The sequence below is a fragment of the Dermacentor andersoni genome, chromosome 6 (genome assembly GCF_023375885.2).
Source record: "Dermacentor andersoni chromosome 6, qqDerAnde1_hic_scaffold, whole genome shotgun sequence".
Lineage (NCBI taxonomy): Eukaryota > Metazoa > Arthropoda > Arachnida > Ixodida > Ixodidae > Dermacentor > Dermacentor andersoni.
In genome coordinates, this window is record NC_092819.1 from 36,301,033 (window position 1) to 36,323,232 (window position 22,200).

General features: G+C 47.8%; 2 protein-coding genes across 2 annotated transcripts in view; one reads left to right on the forward strand and one right to left on the reverse strand.

Annotated features, from left to right (window-relative positions):
* The window catches only part of PlexA (plexin A), a 97,852-nt gene extending 92,506 nt beyond the window's left edge, over positions 1-5,346 (forward strand). The window contains exon 37 of the mRNA XM_050170595.3: positions 74-5,346. Coding sequence (XP_050026552.1) covers positions 74-175 — 102 coding nt within the window. The 3' untranslated portion in view covers positions 176-5,346. The remainder of the gene's footprint in view (positions 1-73) is intronic.
* Positions 5,347-6,628: 1,282 nt separating this feature from the next.
* Positions 6,629-7,840, reverse strand: LOC126521882 (pyridoxal phosphate homeostasis protein). Its single transcript, XM_050170610.3, has one exon. The coding sequence runs from the start codon at positions 7,496-7,498 to the stop codon at positions 6,752-6,754; it is 747 nt and encodes a 248-aa protein (XP_050026567.1). The 5' UTR covers positions 7,499-7,840; the 3' UTR covers positions 6,629-6,751.
* Between the last annotated feature and the right edge of the window lie 14,360 nt (positions 7,841-22,200).

Genomic DNA, 22,200 nt, shown 5'->3' on the forward strand with positions numbered 1-22,200 from the left:
CATTCATTTTGCTCTGAACAGAAAGTGGTACACCTTGGACTTAACCTGTCAAATTTGCATGTTTGCCGCGCAGCTGTTGCAGACCTTAGAAGAAGACGAATTCTCCCAGAAGAACAAGCTGGCTCGGAAGCTGAGCCAGGTGAATGCCATAATGAACGGGGAGTCGGAAGCATGACGGTTGCACTGGCACTCGGTGGACGTGTGACGCGAGCAAGGACCTCATCAAGCACCTCCTCTCTCCACGGCGCACGCGCCTGCGCGTGTGCTTGCGACTTGGTGTTCGGCAGGCAACCTGCGTTCCCGCTGCGGCGGCGCTTTTTGGTTTCTCCCGGTCCCTCCTCCGGCAAGCGTCTGGAGACGGTGTGTGTCAACCCTCCACTGAATGCCACGCAACATCACCCCCACCAACTCCCCCGCCCCTCACGTTCTACTTTGTGCGTTCCCCCGAGCCCTCCCTTAGGTCACTCTCGCCCCTCTCGTCTCAACCTTCTCTACACAAGGGCCACAAGGCACAGAGTGGTTCTCTCGCCTCCTCCAATGACATCATCCATTCCTTGTGTTGTGGTTCCCGTGCCAGATGATGTGTGTGAGCCATGCCATGGCCGGGGGTATCAAGTGACACTGGCTAGCCCCAACATGGGAGCGAGAGTAAACAGCAGTCTTGACGATGTGGTGCAACTTGGCATATAAGTAACAGTGAATGGTCTGAAGGTTACTGTATTGTCTTATTGTATGTATTATACTTTGTGTGTTTGGTTGCAGCTCTCCACGCGGGCTGTATCCTGCCTACAGGCTTACTGCAGGGACCCTTATAAAGTGCACATTTTCACTTCTGGAGGTAACGGTTGTGCTGGTTTTGACATTTTTGGTTGCTTTTGATTCGGTCTTCAGATAGCATCAATAGGAGTTAACCTCACAGGAGGAATTTGCAGGTAACTGCAGTACAGGGCATTGTGTCACAACATGTTTAAACGTGTGGTGCTGCAGTTGCCTGTAAGTTCCTCCCATAAATTTTATAATCTGATCGATCCTACCTTCCAATGTGGCTAGCTGGAACTGTGCAATCAAAACTAGCATGATTGTTACTTTTAAACGTGAAAACTCACATATTTATAAACATTACCTTGATAAGAGTGCTTGTGCACTCTTATGCAATGAAATCTAGAGTTTGACGAAAACTCGTCTGGCGAGGAAAGAACATGGCTGAATAAACGTACACTCACCGACTGAAAAAATTCAAAACCACGGATTGACATTTCGGCACCCAATACGGGTGCCTTGTTCGCAATGAACGAATGCATGATGGTCTTTGCGTCGGAAGACGTAATTCGCTTGCATACAACTCAGGGAAGGGTCCCCATATCCGGTTTATCATGTTAGTAGTAGATTGTATGCCGAATGATTCAAGGAGCAATTGGGACGATAACTTTTTCTCTCTTTCGATGATAGAAGCCGAATGCCAGTTAATACTGTGTCCAGTCTTTTCGTGATGCTCCGCCAGGGCGCTGGAAACCATGTGTCCTTTGGCCACATCACTGCGGTGCTGCTGTAGCCTTCTTTTAAAGTTCCCTGTCTCGCCTACGTAGCACACGTGGCAGTCCTGGCAAGCTAAAATAAGCAAGCTAAAACAACAACTTGTCCAAGTCAAAGACCGCCTCGAAAAAGTAAAATTTCGGGGTGTCGTCTACAAAATTCCTTACCAGGACTGCCAGGCGTGCTACGTAGGAGAGACAGGGAACTTTAAAAGAAGGCTACAGCAGCACCGCAGTGATGTAGCCAAAGGACACATGGTTTCCAGCGCCCTGGCAGAGCATCACCAGACTGGACACAGTATTAACTGGCATTCGGCTTCTATCATCGAAAGAGAGAAAAAATTATCGTCCCGATTGCTCCTTGAATCATTCGGCATACAATCTACTACTAACACGATAAACCGGACATGGGGACCCCTCCCTGAGTTGTACGCAAGCGCATTACGTCTTCCGACGCATATATAATAAAGACCATCATGCATTTGTTCATTGGGAACAAGGCACCCGTATTGGGCGCCAAAACGTCAATCTGTGGTTTCGAATTTTTTCAGTTGGCGAGTGTAATTTTATTCAGCCAGGCTCTTATGCAATGTTGTGCAATGGTTGAGACACAAATTAGCACTCGTGTCGAAGTTGTAAGGGCCTGTGATCTTTACCACGAATTATGGGCCTCACATTTGGCATTAAGCAGCTTAGTGTTCAGCTGCAATTTCCACAAAGTATTCTATTGACAGGACAAATATTACGCGAGTTCTAAAGCCATTTCAAGGCTTCTTGGTTTAGGAAGAAGCAGTGAGCGCTTTTTTTGCATACGCCTGCCATCTTTATTTACCAGATGTCCACATTGAGCACAGTGCTGATTTAGTAGCCTGTAACTTTTGTGGAACAGCTGCTGACTGTTTTGACTGCCCATGCTGCTTGCATAATGATTCTGTACCATGTGCTGAAGTTGGTGTAGTGATAATAGTATTGACCAAAGTGGGCTATGTCGTCAGAACTGCGTTTTTCTCTCGGTCCTACCTGTCTCGTCAGAGAAAGAGGAACTCGTTTTTCCAATATTGCTTTGACGCGGCAGTACACAGTGCTCTGAATCTTTTGAGGGACACAAGGTGAAAGGCTGCCTATAGAAACAGCAGTGTTAAATTTTATTTTTTGTTATCGCTTTTAATTGTCATTGTGCCACTTAGATTTCTTATTACTTAAGTTCACTTTGCATGTCTTTTACAAAGAATATGGTGCTCTTTCGAGTGCTGTATTGTGAGTGTCCCCGTTCTAACACCATAGAAGACAAGTGAGGTTCACAGGCCAAGTTAATTCCTTTATCATAATTTTCATTATCTTTACCATTTTCTTTCAACAATCATCAAAAAATATTTCACCCTAGTAACGCAAGCTGTGATTGCATGGGCAGGGTTGTTTTAGGTTAATTAACAATACTGCCAAACATTGTGGCCTCTGACCTACTTTAATATTAAGGTACACGTGATTTTAATTTTGTTTTATTTTAGTTCTTTAAAGCTGATTTTTGTGCCTAGTACTTCGTGGAAGGACATTACGTAATTTTTTTTTCCTTTTTACAATGTGGCCTTCAGTTTTTAGATTGCAATTGAGGAATACTTAACATTGTTGTATCCGAGTAGCCTTGTGACTCAAAAACACGCTGTGAATCTCTGTTGGGAAGAAATATCTTGTCTCAAGACTTGTGCGTGTTGAACGTGTTTCAATTGCCCCTCAACACCACTGTGGATATGACGTCTGTTAGACCTACATATCAGCACCTGCAAGGCTCAGCCAACTTCTCATTGTGTGCAGACCTTGCCTTTCAAGGCCACTCGACTGAGCGTGTGTTGTGTGCGTGTGTGTGTGATGCATGCTCACCTTGCCGAAGAACGCCACGGAATCGACAGCATCGTCGTCTGGTTCTCGGAAGCTAGAGGACACTCTTTGGAAGAGGAGAGAACTGCTACAAGACTGTTCTGGAAAACTGTGTCAACTAGTGCTGCGCGCTCTCGCAAGACAAAAAACAAAACAAAAAACTTTTTGAGTGTTATGTGTGTGTGTGTGTGTGTGTGTGTGTGTGTGAGTGAAGTTGAGATGATGAAAGCTGGACTTCTCTGTGTGCTCTGCTCACTAGGCTAACAAACAAACATAAAAAGAACTGCAAAGGTGCTGTTGAAAAAGCTCCTTTTGCCTGCTCATTGGCAAAAGGAAAAAAGCCAGGGATGGGCGTAAAGCATAAGATACATACTTTCTCATCCGCACTCATTTTAAGTCACGAGTGCAGTAGTGGCAAGGTTGGCTGTGTTGGAGAGCTGCTTACTGAAGTATTTAAAAAAAAAAAATTCCCACTACCAGTGTTTACCATTTCGTTAACCTATAGAGCTCTCATAACTGGCATTTACTCACTTACGCAGAAAGCAAAAGATTAACAGAGGATGTTCCACTCATGAGTATTTTAAGGTAATCTTGATTTCCGGATGTAAAAGTGTTGAAACATCCGGTCGTTCATTTATTTTTCTTTTTTAATCTTTTAATTTTAGTTTATCGGACTCTTGCAATGTCAGTCAATCAGTAGTCACTCAAGGGTTGTCATGCCTGATAAAGTGTTCAGGGAGTTTTCTTGTTTCCTATTTTACAATGGAGTCTGCATTTTGTTCCTTTCTGGTCTGGTGAGGATGCCTTCAGTTTATGATGTTAGAAAAACAGGCCCTGTTGTGGACCTAGTAGATGCCTCATTTCTTAGCACCAAGGCCCTGCATATTATTCTATTTCCTGCATGCGAAGCAAATCTTAACAAGTGTTTTTTTTAAAGGAGCTCTTGCTACACAATAGCTTTGTTCCAAAACACTTCGGCCATAAATGCATAATGCCGGCAGCTTGCCAGATGGCTGCTCTGCGTATGTGGCATAAAGAGATTGCCCTTTGACGAGCTAGACTAAGCGTAATAACGGCGGCAGTCTACTCCTTTTTGTGTTCACAGTCATAACGCTTTCATTCCCCATCAGCACAGGTGGCACCAGTATCCATTGTTCAATCAAAAAGACATCAACTTAGCCATGTGCCAAGATGTAACGCTTAAATGACTGTCACCAAAGGCATTCTTGACCCAAGCCCTCTTCATTCAGAGAGGTCAGGCAGCCTTTCTGTTCGCGACAGTAACTTGTACATGCCTCGTTTTCTTTCTTTTTTTTCACTGCTTTGTTTTTCTACGGTAAGTCACACCCTGTAACTTTGTCACAACGGTGTTTCTACATCTTCCAAAGCAATCCCCCCCTCCCCCAAATCCCCCTATCCGATAACTGTCTTGATGCTGCTGCACTACCTAGGCAGGCACTTACTGTGGAGCCAACAGGGCACGGAGCGGCTGCGTTTTGCGAGCCCCGCTTTTTGTACATAGCCACTTGCACCCATTTCCGATTGTGTCGTTTTTGAATCTACGTGATGTGTGTATGTATGTTCTGCGGACCTCTGGAGATACTGTTTTCAGCCGCCAAGAATATATGACAAGAAGTTATGTTGCTCTCTCTCTTTCTCTCTCCTACCACGTTTTATGTGAGTGTGCATGCGTGTGTGAGAATGTGTACCCATTGTGTGATGTGAGCGATCAGTCGCACTTGTAAACAAAAAAAGAAAAATAAGAAGAATGGACTTGTGTGCTAAGGCTAAGGTGTGAAAACAAAGCAACCAGACTTTTGTACAAGAAACTCACTTTGTAACATATTTATAGCATACATATTTTTATTATGATATTGGTTTAGAGAATTCACTATCTTGCTCAAGTGATTTCTTTCATTAAAACAGTGTATGAAAAACAGCTGTGCGTTTACTGTTCTCTCTCAAATGCAAGTCATTAAAGGCTGGGTCAGTTCTTTTTTTTTTTTTCTGGAACATTTTATTATTTTGACTTGAACAGTGACTGCTTCACTCACCAGCATGCGTGCACGCAGGAACCTGCACAGGAGAGATGCACTTCACCACATTGGTTCAGTAAATAAATTTTTTTGTCCCATTATCTCAAACAGAATGAGTTATATAGGTAGCTAATAAGTTCTATAAATTTATGTAATATAGGAAAGTAACAAGTTTGATACCTATTCTGAAGTTAATTGTATATCTCCGAAACGTCAGTATGAATGTTTCTAGATCCGACTGTTTTGAAGTCTTGCATTATTTAAGGTGGCATCAGACCAGTCGACTCCAGGAAAGGAACACTGCGCTTGGCAATGAAATTTTTGGTGAAGAAAGATTGACATCTCATTGAGTCATTGTCCACTTGTGTTATTAGAGAACAATTTATAGAATTTGCATGATTTGCTGGTGTAAACGCTTTTGTAATAGATTGCTGCGTCCTCACTGGTGAAGGATGCGACTGCAAAGGTAATGTGCGTTTTACTAGCAGAACTTTGGGGCTGCAGGGACGTGTACGAAAATTTCTTGCAAAAAGTAAATGCAGAGCACTTCTACAAACTACTTTTTCGTACTTAATTCACAACGTTTCATTCCACATCGTTCGTTGTAGGCAACATGGTGCAGTAATACTTCATGTAGCAGTCTACATTGAACAGTTATTGGATAGTTCAATTGCCCCACAACTTCTGCTCTTGACTCTTGATTCCCTATCGAGTTCAAACTTTCTGGTTCTTTGAAGCTCCATATTGAGGAAAGCTCTTCTTGCAGAGAAAAAAAATTTTTTAAGCACTTTCTTGATGGCTCACAAATCGGGAAACAAGAGTGCTGTGGCGGTGGAATAAAGATGCTTGTATATTGATGAGAAATGTATGTTACAGTGGCAGAGGATTACATTTTAAAAGATGCATGTCTTTAAAAAGAACCAGTGTAGATGTTTCGCATACAACCTTTCACATGTGTGTGGCCCCTTTTGCAGTTGCAAACCAAAAAATTTTGCACGTAACTGGGGTAGCAGCCTCGCCTCGTGGAAGAGGACTCGAAATAAGGGCGAAATTATTTGGTCTGTGTACTTGCGTTAATAAAGGAAACTCCCATATTTTCCCCCTCTCTTGGGATGTTGCTCATGTACTTACATGCCAGCTTCAGGATAAAATCCTAAAGACAGAGAAATTGAAGAAAAGGCAATGCCGTGCACGAAGCGCATCATTTATTGTTGAAGGGGTAACAACCAATTACAAGGTGATACTTCTCACAGCCACAAGAAGGGACCAGAGGCACAATTCCTCCCGATATTGTTGTGTTTTTGGCGTCTACGTTTTCGGAGCATATTCTCGGTGCCCGAAGATGGTGCTGCCGACACGAACATTCGTGCTTCCCATCCGAATAGCCTCCTCGAAGTCGGCAGACATACCCATGCTAAGCTCAACATCTGATGCACTGAATTCAAATTCTTTGCAAAGTTCCTCTTTACATTTGGCTAAGCACACGAAGTCTGGATTTGGACCACTGCTCTTGTCGTACTCGGCCATGCCAATTGTCATTAGACCAGCGAACTTTAGACTCGGGCATTCTCCAACAATAAACTTGACAAGTTGGCTCGCGTCTTTCGGTTCGATGCCGTTTTTCTGCTCCTCGCCACTTGTGTTCACCTGAACCAAGACGTTCAGGGGAGAATGACCGCTCGCAGCCCAAGCCGCGTTCAGGGCATGCGCAGTTTTCTGCGATTCCAAAGTCTCCACCATGAACAAGTTTGGTATCTTAGGGAGTTTTGGCACTTTGTTGCTCTGCAGGCGGCCGATGAAATGCCATTTGATTTCCGGACAGTCGCGCAGTATTTCGGCACTGTTTGCTTTCTCTAATAGCTCTTGCATGTAGTTTTCACCAAAATGTCTTTGGCCTTCGTTGTAAGCAGCAATCACGAGCTCCTTGGGCTTCGTTTTGCTCACGGCTACAAGGCGTGGTGCTGGGCCACCTAAGCCCGCAGAGGCCGCCGCTATTTTCTCGCGCACGAGATGCAATGCCTTGGGAATGTCCACTTCACTCATGATCCTTCGCATAAGTGCAGAGCTTTCAGAACAATTCCATTCACCTTTCGAGCACACAACACGCACGCCACAAGAACAGTCAATGAGTAAAATAGCCCGAAGATAACACGACGCACTGCGGTTCCGAGACCTCAGCTACACGTTCATCCGGCCCACAACACGATTGGAGTACACCTGCTGAATCAACTGGAGTTGCCGCCAACAGCTGCGTGCACCGCGGTCGAGACATCACGAAATATGTGTCGGGTTTCGGGCATGGTTGCGTGTGTTGACTGGCAATTGTTTCACGGTTGTTCAGCTAAAATACGGCTTCGAGATCCGAAGCAGGCGAAAGCCAGTAGGTTGGCGTAAAGCCACTACTTCAGTGGGGCGCCAGTGGCGCTAGTGAACCACTCACTATTGAAGCGCCACTGTCACAAGCGACGCAGCGAACTGCGATGCCTCCACATATCTCTCGTTCTCCACATAGAGTTCCCATAGAGTTTCCTACAAAAATTACTAGAGGGAACTCTGGCGCTGCAGTCGCTGTCCTACCATGGGCAACGCCTCCTATAATGTAGGAGGCGTTGCCATGGGAATGATGGTAAGTACATGGATTTGTCTGATCTTCGTGCTTGTGGATTCAAACGTTCTTGCGGCTTTGTATATTACGCTATATATTTTCGTATATTTCAGCGCAATCTATATTCCTCGAAGTGCAGAAGACGCCGGGAACGCGTACAATTGCTATTAATTGCAACGATTGAACTTGTCCAGGTGGCCAAGTCGAAACGCGCCAAGCGTCTCTAGGCACTGGCATGCCCGCGATAAATTCATAAGGGCGTTTCATGCGCTTGTCGATACATGCCTCCGTGGCTTAATGGTTTCAATATCAGGCTTCTGTGCTAGAATCCCTGTGTTCGAATCCTGCTATCGGGCAATTTTAATGATGTTTATTTAATTATTTATTACGCAATACACTGTTGAAAATGACGAGTTTACAAAGTCACAAAGCCGTTTGAAGTCAAAAAGACGAAGTTTAGGCAAATCCATGTACTTCCCATAATTCCCATGCTGGGACAAGCGCTCCCATTGCAGCTCCCGTAGACACTAGCGCCAGAGTTCCCTCTAGTAATTTTTGTAGGAAACTCTATGGAGTTTCCTAGGAAACTCTATGCAGAATACTCCGTACTATAGAGAGGAACTCTGCTCCGTACCAATGCCTCCTTTACTAGATGCCCACCGCGTTGCTCGCTTTCCCATTGTAGCGGCGGTTCCCTTAGTTCAGCATAAATTCCTTGAGGCGGCGCTCGTTGCCTTTTCAACTTTCGGCGGATGTGGCAGCGGCGGCTGAATGCTTCCGCCGGCGCGTTATATGCGCGGGCGTCTGTTAGCGAGCGTGTTTTCGGGCCTCCGAAACGGTGGCAGATGCCACGGTAATCTCTGAGGCCACAGCACATGATTGAAGTTGCAGGCGTTTGCCATGAGAGGCGCTCGTTGCCCTTTCGCGGAGACGAGAAAAGGAAAAGGGCACGGTACCGAGTTTACCGGACAACGCGGCAGGCATCTAGTAAAAGAGGCATTGTCCGTACTTTACCAGAGCTGTTGGTGCGACTAGATTCAATCTAGTTCAATAAGCGTGCAGATAAAAAAATGAGGAAAGAAAGAAAGACAAAGAAATGAAACGGAGGAGGCAGATATAACGCTACTTGGTGGAATCCAAGTTAGAAGAAGCAATTTGTGAAAGCGTTTGAATTAATTTATTTCTACGGCGTCGTCGGCAAGAAAACGATGCCAGTATTTTAAGGTGCGTACAATATATATATATATATAGTAGCTGCGGTCCGAGGGGGAGGGGGGTACGGCTTTAGCATGGTTGAGTAAGCTATAATAACGAGGAGCTGGGGTAATTGCAGTTGTGCGAGGGGAATGCGTGATAAAATTTATGAAAAATGCAGTCGAGCGACTTTGCTACGAAAGGCAAGAAACACTTTGCGCATAGGACATCATAATCGTGTCCCAATGTCCGTGCACCATTTCGGAGACAAGTAGGACATCCGCCGCATGTCCAGTTTTGGATATCCTACCACGGATGTCTCGAAGTTATCCCACATGGACCTTTTTCGACATACGCTTGAAATGTGTCCTTCAATGAGGCTTTGTCTGAGTTTCCTCGTAACAGAACTATTTCTCGCATATTCGAATTACAATTCGAAGTTATGTCTGCAGCTCGTGCATACGTAGTACGTCGCGAATTTTCTGGCTCAATTTACTTCGAAAATTTATGTTAGTTCAATAAGCCACTTGCGCTTCGCAGAAGGCCTAGAAGAATTAGGAGTATGGTGCACTTCCGCACACGTATATGCGCGCGCAACGCGTGAACACACTGTAATCTCTTCTCGAGGCGTGGGCGCTCTGCCCGTCGCATCTGTCACACAGCGTGTGTAGCAACCGTAACGGACCTTATGGTCAACAGTGCGCAAAGGAACCTGGCATAAGCCCGTAAAACGTACGCAGCATGGTCCTATAATGTCCCTCGCGGACATGCAAGCTTGAATGTCAGCAGGACACGGCGGCCAAAAACGGTCATGTGAGGAACGTCTGCAGGACGTATTCGACACATGCCCAGAATATCCATGTCCTGGCAGTGGATTTCCATAGAGTATCCAAAGGAAGTCATTGTTCTTACTGGGACAGGACTTTAGTTCTCTGGTGCTGTTATTATGCGAATAGTCGGAGAGGTTGAACCTGGTAGCACGGTTTTGAACAGATTCTAGTATTTTTGTCAGATTAAATTGTTTAGGGTCCCATGTCACACATGCGTATTTTAGTTTTGGCCCGAGTGGCGTGTTATAGGCTAATGATATTACAGAAGTTGCACCTATAGGCGTAAGTTGCGGCAAAGGTAGCCAAGAACGCAGTTAGCTTCGCTGGCAATTACCATGGTTACGTTGTACGACCAAACAGGAGCAGAAAATTCAATACCTGGGGATGACATACGAGGTTATAGCTGATGAAATTGGCGAGTCACGAAAGGAGGTATTCTGGTGTAAGCAGGGGCGTTGGATGGGGGAGAGAGGGTAGTATCGAGTGGTTTCAGTGTACTAAGTTCTCGAGAACGAGGGGGGGGGGGGCTTAGCACTCCCTTTTTCCAACCTTCAGGTTCTGTTATCCTTACGCAGGAAAGACCCAGTATCCACCAGTCCAACTCTGTAATTATATTCACACTTTGGGTTGCTCCTGAAACACATGGACGAAAGAAAGGACGTAAGAAGCGCCGAATGTCCTCTATTTTGCGCTCGCAGTGTCTATAGTCATTTCCTTCGTCCGTGTGTTTTATGAGCAATCCAAAGTATGTATATGAAAAGTTATCAGTTCTTCAACTGTGTCATCGCTGCACAAAGAAGTATCGACCCCTTAAACCTAGCACAAGAATACGTACAGTAACCCTATTTGCCTCCTCTCCTGGACGCCTGCCGCGTGTCAGCCATCAAGCGCTCGGAACCGCCATATACGTCATATAGAAGCGGCTTCATTGCATCCCTACAAGACTGCCCGTAATACGGAAAGCGTCATGGCGCCCCGGTCGTTTATAGGCTTACCTTTTCTTTCCTCGTAAGCCGATTCACGTGTATCCGTTTATTCATCGCGTAAATACACTCTAAGAAAAAAAAAAAGACTAAAAGGGGTAGGGAGGTTAGTCCTTTTGGGGACTAACTGACGTGAGATGAACTGTTACTCCCCATGCGCGTACTCCGAGGACTAACAGTTGCCCTTTCCGATACTCCTCAAGGGAGTAACGGTAGTTCTTTCCGGTGCGCCGCAAAGGTGGAATGAATGAAATTAGGCATTTATACCCTAATAAAAAAATTACTGAGCTGAAAAAAAAAAAAAAAAACGTGCCCGAAAGTAGGATTCGAACTCAAATCCTCTTGCTCACAAGTCAGGTACTCTTTCCACTTCACCACGGTGGTCTTCTTTTATTTATTTATTTATTTCCAGACAATCGGCAAATACATCAATACACACTGCTGCCACCATCTGACAATATTCACTTTCCCACCGCTGCGCTTGGAGCTTGCGGTTGAGATTACAAAACTTTCATTTTGGCCAGGGCATCCACCAATAACAACAGTTCATCGTCATACGTTAATTTCTGAAACACTTCCCGTAGTTTACTCGTATTTTCAGCAAAGTAAGAGTTTCTTATTTTCACATTAATATCACGATTCCTTACAGCCATGCGGTTTCTCCAGATACTGTGAATGCCGAGAAGAAAGAACATGTCATAAGGTATACTGTCTTGCACTGTGGCTAGGTAACGAATACCATGCGGTGTTAACGGCAATTCTTTTTTAATAGTTCTTTGCATAATATCCCAAAAGAAGACCGCACTCCAACTGTCTAGAAAAACGTGTTCTATAGTTTCTGATTTCTTGCAAATCAAACAGTTAGCCCCCTATGGTAAGTAGTCCCTTCTTTCTTCTAGCCATGTTTTCACAGGCAAGGTATTATTATGTAGTTTAAAAAAAGAATGTTTTCACTCCCCCTGGTACAATCATTCATTTCACACGTTTTAGCACATCTTTCCCCTGGCCTTCGCGGTACATGACAATTATGCGTGAGTTCTGTGACATGACGGGCAACAATGTAAACCTGAATAAGTGTGTCGGCTTGTGGCATGGCCGGTGGCAAACAACGCCGCGTGTTTTTGAAGGCATGCAGTGGAAGCTCACGCCTGGGATTTTTCTAGGAGTACCGTTAGGCACACATCGAGACACCAAAGATTTATGGAATGGCAAAGTGCTAAGTGGGCCGGGCGTGACCTCTCCATATTCGCAATCTTCTTGGTGAGCAAGCTGTGGTATCTCATGCAAGTCCTGAGCTGTTCCCGATTCAATTTTAAGAAATTCCACAGTGCATTTGCTGTGTTTGTGTGGCAGTCTGAATATGAAAGAACAAGCAGGAACCACTTCACCACGGTGGTCGGTTGACAGGACCGGATATTGAGAGAAGGTTAAGCATCGGAACGCCAGTGCGGCAATATAAAAGCGACTCGGCATTTGGTGCATGCTATGCAGTGAGAGTCTAACGTTGAGTGTACTTGCAACCATAAGCGACTGCGAAAAGAAATCAGCCCGAGTATTCTTAGGGTGATCTAAACTGAGGCACTACGCGATGTATGCGTGTAGCGAGCTCAAACGGGGCACCCAAGACGACAGAGAAGGCCAATTTCTCTGTCGCTTAGCGTGTAACATTTGAGCTACACATCGCTTCAGTTGGGTTCGTAACCTCAATTGGAACGAAATGAACTTACGTGCTATTGACCAAGAAAATCTAGCCGTCTATCAATGACTTGCGCGTTTGATGTGTATCGCTCACTTATGGTGTGCACACGAAGGGCATGGCTCTTCACATTCCAGCTTTTAGGTTTCACGCAATTTTCTCACGAAGGGTAAGGTGCTGCTTTGCATGTAGTTCAAAAGACAGTGCATGAACTTCAAACTATTCACGTTTTAAAGACAATACTGTTTTCGCCGCATCGCTCCATAACACGGACGAAAACAGCGAAGTGCATGGGGAGTAACTGTTGTCGTTCGTCCTCCCGTTTGCTCTCTTTCCGACCAGCGACTAAACACTAACTCTCCGAAATTTGCACACGGCACGCACATTCATGCAGTTAGGTCTTTTGATGGACGAAAGCGCCCTTTTTAGGACTAACGGCCCAGTTGCTCCCGTTTTCCCCGGGATTTTTCTTAGAGTGTAAGCGTAAGCGCGTGTAATTGCATGGGGGGGGGGGGGGGGGAGTAATGCATGCGCCGAAGCAGCGCTTTCCGTAGAAGTGATTGGAACTGGCTTTGCTAGGTGACATATGGGCTATAGGCTTACCTCTTTTTCCTCGAAAGCCGATCTACGCGTATACGTTTATTCATCGCGTAAATCAGCGTAAGCACGTGTAATTGCACGGGGAGTAATGCATGTGCCGAACCAGCGCTTTCCGGAGAAGTGATTGGAAATGGCTTTGCTACGTGACATATGGGCTATAGGCTCATCTTTTCTTTCCTCGAAAGCCGACTTTCGCGTATCTGTTTATTCATCGCGTAAATCGGCGTAAGCACGTGTAATTTCATGGGGAGTAATGTATGCCCCGAACCAGCGCTTTCCGGAGAAGTGATTGGAAATGGCTTTGCTAGGTAACATATGGGCTATAGGCTTACCTTTCCTTTCCTCGAAAGCCGATTTTCGCGTATCCGTTTATTCATCGCGTAAATCAGCGTAAGCGAGTGTGATTGCACGGGGGGGAGTAATGTATGCCCCAAACCAGCGCTTTCCGGAGAAGTGATAGGAACCGGCTTTGCTAGGTGACATATGGGCTGCAGGCTTACCTCATTTTCCTCAAAAGTCGATCTACCCGCATCCGTTTATTCATAGCGTAAATCACCCGCCGTGGTTGCTTAGCGGCTATGGTGTCGGGCTGCTAACCACGAGGTCGCGGGATCGAATCCCGGCAACGGCCGCCGCGTTTCGATGTGGGCGAAACGCGAAAACACCCGTGTACTTAGATTTACGTGCACGTTAAAGAACCCCAGGTGGTCTAAATTTCCGGAGTCCCCCACTACGGCGTGCCTCATAATCAGAAAGTGGTTTTGGCACGTAAAACCACATAATTAAATTTTTTTATTCGCGTAAATTAGCGTAAGCACGTGTAATTGCACGGGGAGTATAATGTATGCCTCGAACCAGCGCTTTCCGGAGGAGTGATTGGAACTGGCTTTAGTAGGTGACATATTGGCTATAGGCTTACCTTTTCTTTCCTCGAAAGCTGACTTTCGCGTATCCGTTTATTCATTGCGTAAATCGGCGTAAGCACGTGTAATTGCATGGGGAGTAAGGTATGCCGCGAACCAGCGCTTTCCGGAGAAGTGATTGGAACTGGCTTTGCTAGGTGACATATGGGCTATAGGCTTAGCTTACCTTTTCTTTCCTAGAAAGCCGAATGTCGCGTATCCATTTATTCATCGCATAAATCGGCGTAAGCACGTGTAATTGCATGCGGATATGGATGCCCCGAACAAGCGCTTTCTGGAGAAGTCATTGGAACTGGCTTTGCTAGGTGACATATGGGCTATAGGCTTACCTATTTTTCCTCGAAAGCCGAACTACGCGTATCCGTTTATTCATAGCGTAAATCAGCGTAAGCACGTGTAATTGCATGGGGGGAGTAATGTATGCCCCGAACCAGCGCTTTCCGGAGAAGTGATTGGAACTGGCTTTGCTAGGTGACATATGGGCTATAGGCTTAGCTTACCTTTTCTTTCCTCGAAAGCCGAATGTCGCGTATCCATTTATTCATCGTATAAATCGGCGTAAGCACGTGTAATTGCATGGGGATATGGATGCCCCGAACCAGCGCTTTCTGGAGAAGTCATTGGAACTGGCTTTGCTGGGTGACATATGGGCTATAGGCTTACCTTTTTTTCTTCGAAAGCCGAACTACGCGTATCCGTTTATTCATAGCGTAAATCATCGTAAGCACGTGTAATTGCATGAGGGGAATAATGTATACCCCGAACCAGCGCTTTCTGGAGAAGTCATTGGAACTGGCTTTGCTGGGTGACATATGGGCTATGGCTTACCTCTTTTTCCTTGAAAGCCGAACTACGCGTATCCGTTTATTCATCGCGTAAATCATCGTAAGCACGTGTAATTGCATGGGGGAGTAATGTATGCCCCGAAGAAGCGCTTTCCGGAGAAGTGATTGGAACTGGCATATCTAGGTGACATATGGGCTATAGGCTTACCTTTTCTTTCCTCGAAAGCCGAATGTCGCGTATCCGTTTATTCATCGCGTAAATCAGCGTAAGCACGTGTAATTGCATGGGGAGTAATGTACGCCCCCAATCAGCGCTTTCTGGAGAAGTCATTGGAACTGGCTTTGCTGGGGAGGCATATGGGCTATGGCTTACCTCTTTTTCCTCGAAAGCCGATCTACGCGTATCCGTTTATTCATCGCGTAAATCGGCGTAAGCACGTGTAATTGCATGGGGAATAATGTATGCCCCGAACCAACGCTTTCCGGAGAAGTGATTGGAAATGGCTTTGCTAGGTAACATATGGGCTATAGGCTTACCTTTCCTTTCCTCGAAAGCCGATTTTCGCGTATCCGTTTATTAATCGCGCAAATCAGCGTAAGCACGTGTGATTGCATGGGGGGGAGTAATGTATGCCCCGAACGAGCGCTTTCCGGAGAAGTGATAGGAACCGGCTTTGCTAATTGACATATGGGCTACAGGCTTACCTCATTTTCCTCGAAAGCCGAACTACCCGCATCCGTTTATTCATCGCGTAAATCACCCGCCGTGGTTGCTTAGCGGCTATGGTGTCGGGCTGCTAACCACGAGGTCGCGGGATCGAATCCCGGCCGCGGCCACCGCGTTTCGATGTGGGCGAAATGCGAAAACACCCGTGTACTTAGATTTACGTGCACGTTAAAGAACCCCAGGTGGTCTAAATTTCTGGAGTCCCCCACTACGGCGTGCCTCATAATCATAAAGTGGTTTTGGCACGTAAAACCACATAATTAAATTTTTTTATTCGCGTAAATCAGCGTAAGCACGTGTAATTGCACGGGGAGTAATGTATGCCCCGAACCAGCGCTTTCCGGAGAAGTGATCGGAACTGGCTTTAGTAGGTGACATATTGGCTATAGGCTTACCTTTTCTTTCCTCGAAAGCCGACTTTCGCGTATCCGTTTATTCATCGCGTAAATCAGCGTAAGCACGTGTAATTGCATGGGGGGAGTAATGTATGCCCCGAACCAGCGCTTTCCGGAGAAGTGATTGGAACTGGCTTTGCTAGGTCACATATGGGCTATAGGCTTACCTTTTCTTTCCTCGAAAGCCGAATGTCGCGTATCCATTTATTCATCGCGTAAATCGGCGTAAGCACGTGCATTAGCATTTGCATGGAGGGATGTAAGCGTTGTTATGTTTCGCCTACAACGCGCGGTAATGCCGGCGCGGATGCAACGGACGCCGGGGCTTTGTTCAAAGCGGCGGACATTTTGGCCCGTCCGACGCCGCCTCAACGCCTACCCGCCAAGCGTGTCCAGGCGTGTTTCAGTGCCACGTGTCTTCGTGTGTGCGTGTGTGTGTGTGTGCCCTCGCTTGTCAAAGCGCGGCAGCGGGGAGCGGAGTTCCCCGAATGAGGAGCCTGGACGTCTCTCGGCTCAACTGTTCACGCCGTCGGGGGGGGTGAAGGTTGGCGATGCGTCACTACACTCGGTTCAGCAGATCTCTCGGCTCAACCGCTCGCGCCGTCGTGGGCTCCTGCTGCGCCGTCCCGTGACCTTCATCCCGTGACCTTCCCCCCTTCCCTTTTTGGACCGCGACGCCGAGGGTATAAGAGCAGCTGCCCCGGACGCCAGGACAGAGGCTCCGATTTGTACTGTTGAGTTACGTGCTCTCCCGTCTCTCCACTCCGGTCGACCTGACCGGCCGCTCTTTTGCTATGCTAGAATAAACAAGTTGTTCTGTTACCAGTCTTCTCATGCTTTGCCGGGACCTTCGGATGCTTCCAGTGCCCCAGGCCGCCAGGCCAACGCTACCCTTGGGGCTTGCGACCCATTGGCAATAACGGGCGTCAGCACCGAGACCCCAACAACTCGGGCCAGCGGTGCGATTCCAACATCTGGTTGCCAGCGGTGAGATCGCGACAACGGAGGCCAGCAGCGAAGAGATGCGGTTGACTGTATGCTGAGCAGCACAACGACCATCCGGGAGCAGTGCAACGAGCCCTGTGTGATGACTGGTTGCCTGCAGCGGAACGACTGCGCTGAAGTCTTGGCTGCAAGGTTTGGTGAGTGCGGGACTTTCTTCTTCTGAGTTTTGCCAGGCTTTTGTTAGTGTTAGAAACAGAGCTGGTAATTGTGGTTGTCGTTGCTACCGGGTTAGTTTGCGGCAAGACAATAGTAGGCAGTAGAGAAAGCAGCATTCAGAGCAGCCATGGATTTGAAGTCGTTGCGCAAACCGAAATTGCTGGAGCTTGCGAGAGAGTTGGGTCTGGATGTCTCAGACAAACTCAGAAAACCAGAACTGCTAAGGGCTATTCTTGAGTTAGAAGCTGAGGATGACGAGCTGTCGGAATGCCTTGAGACCATTGAGAAGAGGGAGGAGCAAAAAGAGAAACAGGAGCGCGAACTTAAAGAACAGAAAGAGAAAGATGAGCGCGAACGTAAAGAACAGAAAGAGAAAGATGAGCGTGAACTTAAAGAACAAAAAGAGAAAGAAAAAGAAGAGCGCGACCGTCAACACGCGTTGGAAATGAAGCGTCTCGAGTTAGAGATGGAACGCGCTCGTAATGGAAGTCAGGCACACGGTGCAGGAGAACGAGTATTGTTCAAAATGACTGACCTGATGCGGCCGTTTAAGCTTGGAGAGGACATTGGTTTGTTCCTGGTTAACTTTGAGCGAACGTGCGAGAAGCAGGGGTTCTCTCGGGAAACGTGGCCACAGCGCTTGCTCACTTTGCTACCCGGCGAGGCGGCCGACGTAGTCGCTCGCTTGGAGAGAGAGGAGGCAGAGGATTTCGACAAAGTGAAATCGAGTCTGCTAAAAAAGTACAGGCTGTCAGCGGAGGCGTTCCGTCGGAAGTTTCGGGAAAACGAGAAAGGCAAAAGTGAGTCATATACAGAGTTTGCGTACAGGCTTATGTCAAACATGCAGGAGTGGCTCAAAGAAGAGAAAGCGTTTGGTGACCACGAGAAAGTTCTGCAGTGTTTCGGGCTAGAACAGTTTTATAGTCGGTTACCTGAGAACGTGCGGTACTGGGTCTTGGATAGGCCAGACGTTAGTACGGTGGCTAGAGCCGCTGAGTTAGCCGAGGAGTTTGTGACGCGTCGGGCTCGTGGAGCTAAGGACGGTCAAAAGGGTGAATTTGGCTCCAAGTTTGAGAGGCGAAAGTTCACGCCCATGAGAGCAAAGGGGGACACACGTAGTGCGGATGCGAGTGAAAGCAGTCCGACCGAACGTAAGGAGACGGCGGCAGCCGAAGCCGAACGCAGAAAACGGTTCGAGGCGAGGCAAGCGCGCCTGTGTTATACGTGCCAGAAGCCGGGTCACTTTTCGGCGCAGTGCCCAGAAACAAAACCAAAAGTCGTGTTTTTTTCATTAGGCAGCACTGACGAGAACATCAAGCTTCTCGAGCCTTACATGCGAGACCTCCTCGTGAACGGGAAAGAGTGCCGAGTGCTTCGCGATTCCGCAGCTACAATGGATGTAGTTCACCCCTCTTACGTAGAACCCGATATGTTCACGGGCGAGTGCGCATGGATCAAGCAAGCAGTGGAAGCTCATAGCGTGTGTCTGCCGGTAGCAAAAGTGCTTATTGAAGGACCTTTCGGAGCACTTGAGACGGAGGCCGCAGTGTCATCTATGCTGCCCCCCCAGTACCCATACTTATTTTCAAACAGGTCCGATCACCTCCTGCGCGAGAAGGGGCTTTTGTTTGGTGAGGCTAGCGTTCAGGCCTTAACCAGATCGAAGGTTCGGGAGCTCGCTGCAAAGGCGGTAGTTGCGGGGCCGACGTTGTTGAACGATGAGAAAGGGTCAGAGGCGCAGCAAGCTAGTATTCAGAGCACGCCCGAACGGGATAAAATTGAGCCTGTAGCGTTAAAGGCACCAGATACTGGAGAGGAAATTCCCGATGCGGGAAAGTTAGAAGAGCTTCCGGGACTAGGCTCAGTGACGAACAGGAAAGACACCGATCAAGTCATTAGTGACTTAGTAAGTAAAGCATCGCTGTCGCCTGAGCAGAAAACCGAACTACACCAGCTCTTACAAGAGTTTCAAGGTCTGTTCTCTGAGAGGCCTGGTAGGACTTCTGTCCTTACTCATGACATAGAACTTACCTCCCCAGAGCCAGTACGATCCAAGGCGTACCGGGTGTCACCCCGCCAGAGCGATATTATGGAGGCTGAGGTAAAGAAAATGCTACAGCTCGGTGTTATTGAAGCGGGTGAGAGTGATTATACCTCCCCTTTGATTTTAGTTGAGGTACCGGGCAAGGAACCTCGTCCTTGCGTCGACTACCGCAGGCTTAATTCCATCACTAAGGATCAAATTTATCCGATCCATAACATCGAGGAGCGCCTTGAGAGAGTGAGTAGCGCTCAGTTTATTTCCACCCTAGATCTTGTCAGGGGTTATTGGCAGGTTCCACTTACAGAAGAGGCTAGTAGGTATGCGGCGTTCATTTCACCCATGGGGACATTCCGTCCTAAAGTTTTGAGTTTTGGTTTGAAGAACGCGCCATACTGCTTTTCAAGCCTCATGGATAAAGTGTTGCGGGGACAGCAAGAATTCGCTTTACCGTATCTAGACGACGTAGCGATATTCTCCGCATCCTGGCCTGAGCATATGGCGCACTTGCGGGCAGTGCTAACCCGCCTGCGCGATGCGGGCTTGACAGTCAAGGCTCCCAAGTGCCAGTTAGCACAGGCCGAGGTTGTCTACCTCGGACACGTGATTGGTCGGGGTCGTCGCCGCCCCTCTGAAATAAAGGTGGCCGCTGTGCGAGACTTCCCGCAACCGCGCACGAAGACCGATATTCGGTCGTTCTTAGGTGTCGCCGGCTACTATCAGAGGTACATCCCCAGGTACTCTGATATCGCGGCTCCCTTGACGGATGCTCTAAGAAAGACAGAGCCGCAAACAGTCGTCTGGGACGAGACAAAGGAAAGAGCTTTTAGCGCCCTAAAGAGCGCCCTAAAGAGCCAGCCTGTGCTACGATCGCCCGACTACTCAAAAGGGTTCGTTGTTCAGTGTGATGCTAGTGAGCGAGGCATGGGCGTTGTACTGTGCCAACGGGAAAATGGAGAAGTAGAACACCCCGTCCTGTATGCTAGTCGTAAGCTGACGAGTCGTGAGCAGGCGTATAGCGCCACCGAGAAAGAGTGTGCGTGTATCGTGTGGGCCGTTCAGAAATTGTCATGTTACCTAGCTGGCTCGAGGTTTATCATTGAGACGGATCACTGCCCTCTCCAATGGCTGCAGACCATCTCTCCCAAAAATGGCCGCCTCCTGCGCTGGAGCCTCGCTTTGCAACAATATTCCTTTGAGGTGCGTTACAAAAAGGGGAGTCTCAACGGTAACGCCGATGGCTTAAGTCGAAGCCCCTAACGTGGGAATCAGCCTCAAAATTGCTTGTTACTGATGTTTTTCTTCCTGAGGCAGGATTTTTTTTTAACTTATTGCTTTTGTGTAGTGTTTCAAAGTGATGATGTGCTTTTTAGTGCAATTTTTCCGATTTGTGGACGCGTTCTGAGTGCTGCTAAACTACTGTAAGGAACTAGGCAGCAGTATAAAAGGGGGAAGAGCCTGGCAGGGCTTAGTGAGGGTTGTGCCGTGCTTGCTGACTGAGCGGTTGACTTTTGGCGTGGTTCTAACGCTTGCCGGAAACGAGAACAAAAATGTCAACTCTCCCGAAGTCACTTTGCAATGTCCTGTGTGCACCTGAACGTGAGAACGAGGCCTTCTCTGTGCGCTGCGCTCAAGAAACGCCCAAGGACGCCCAACTTCGGTTATGAGCCTCATCGAGCGACATCCCTCCGGACAGCGGATGCAGTCCCCTGACCATCGGGATCTCCTTCCCCCGGCGGGCGGTCTGTTATGTTTCGCCTACAACGCGCGGTAATGCCGGCGCGGATGCAACGGACGCCGGGGCTTTGTTCAAAGCGGCGGACATTTTGGCCCGTCCGACGCCGCCTCAACGCCTACCCGCCAAGCGTGTCCAGGCGTGTTTCAGTGCCACGTGTCTTCGTGTGTGCGTGTGTGTGTGTGTGCCCTCGCTTGTCAAAGCGCGGCAGCGGGGAGCGGAGTTCCCCGAATGAGGAGCCTGGACGTCTCTCGGCTCAACTGTTCACGCCGTCGGGGGGGGTGAAGGTTGGCGATGCGTCACTACACTCGGTTCAGCAGATCTCTCGGCTCAACCGCTCGCGCCGTCGTGGGCTCCTGCTGCGCCGTCCCGTGACCTTCATCCCGTGACCTTCCCCCCTTCCCTTTTTGGACCGCGACGCCGAGGGTATAAGAGCAGCTGCCCCGGACGCCAGGACAGAGGCTCCGATTTGTACTGTTGAGTTACGTGCTCTCCCGTCTCTCCACTCCGGTCGACCTGACCGGCCGCTCTTTTGCTATGCTAGAATAAACAAGTTGTTCTGTTACCAGTCTTCTCATGCTTTGCCGGGACCTTCGGATGCTTCCAGTGCCCCAGGCCGCCAGGCCAACGCTACCCTTGGGGCTTGCGACCCATTGGCAATAACGGGCGTCAGCACCGAGACCCCAACAACTCGGGCCAGCGGTGCGATTACAACAGCGTCGAGCACTTTCTAGGGAAGTTATTACTAGGGAAACTCCATGGCTTTGCTGACAGCTATAGGTTTAGCTTTTCTTCCTCTAAAGCCGATCGACGCGTGTTCGCTTATTCATGGCGGAAATCGGCTAAAGGACGTGCATGCTCTTGGGGAGTAATGTATGCGCCTAACCAACGCTTTCCGGAGAAGTAGTTGGAGCTGGTTTTGCAGACATATAGGCTTACCTTTCTTTCGTGAAAGATATCCGTTTATTCATGGCGTAAAACGGCGTAAGCATGAGTAATTGCATGGAAAGTGATGTACGCACGCACCGAACGAACCCTTTTCAGGGAACTAAAAATTAAATTATGGAGTTTTACTTGCCAAA

What these genes read in the sequence shown, in the direction of transcription:
- LOC126521882 (XM_050170610.3), bottom strand. Translation starts at nt 7,498, where the DNA reads ATGCGAAGGATCATGAGTGAAGTGGACATTCCCAAGGCATTGCATCTC.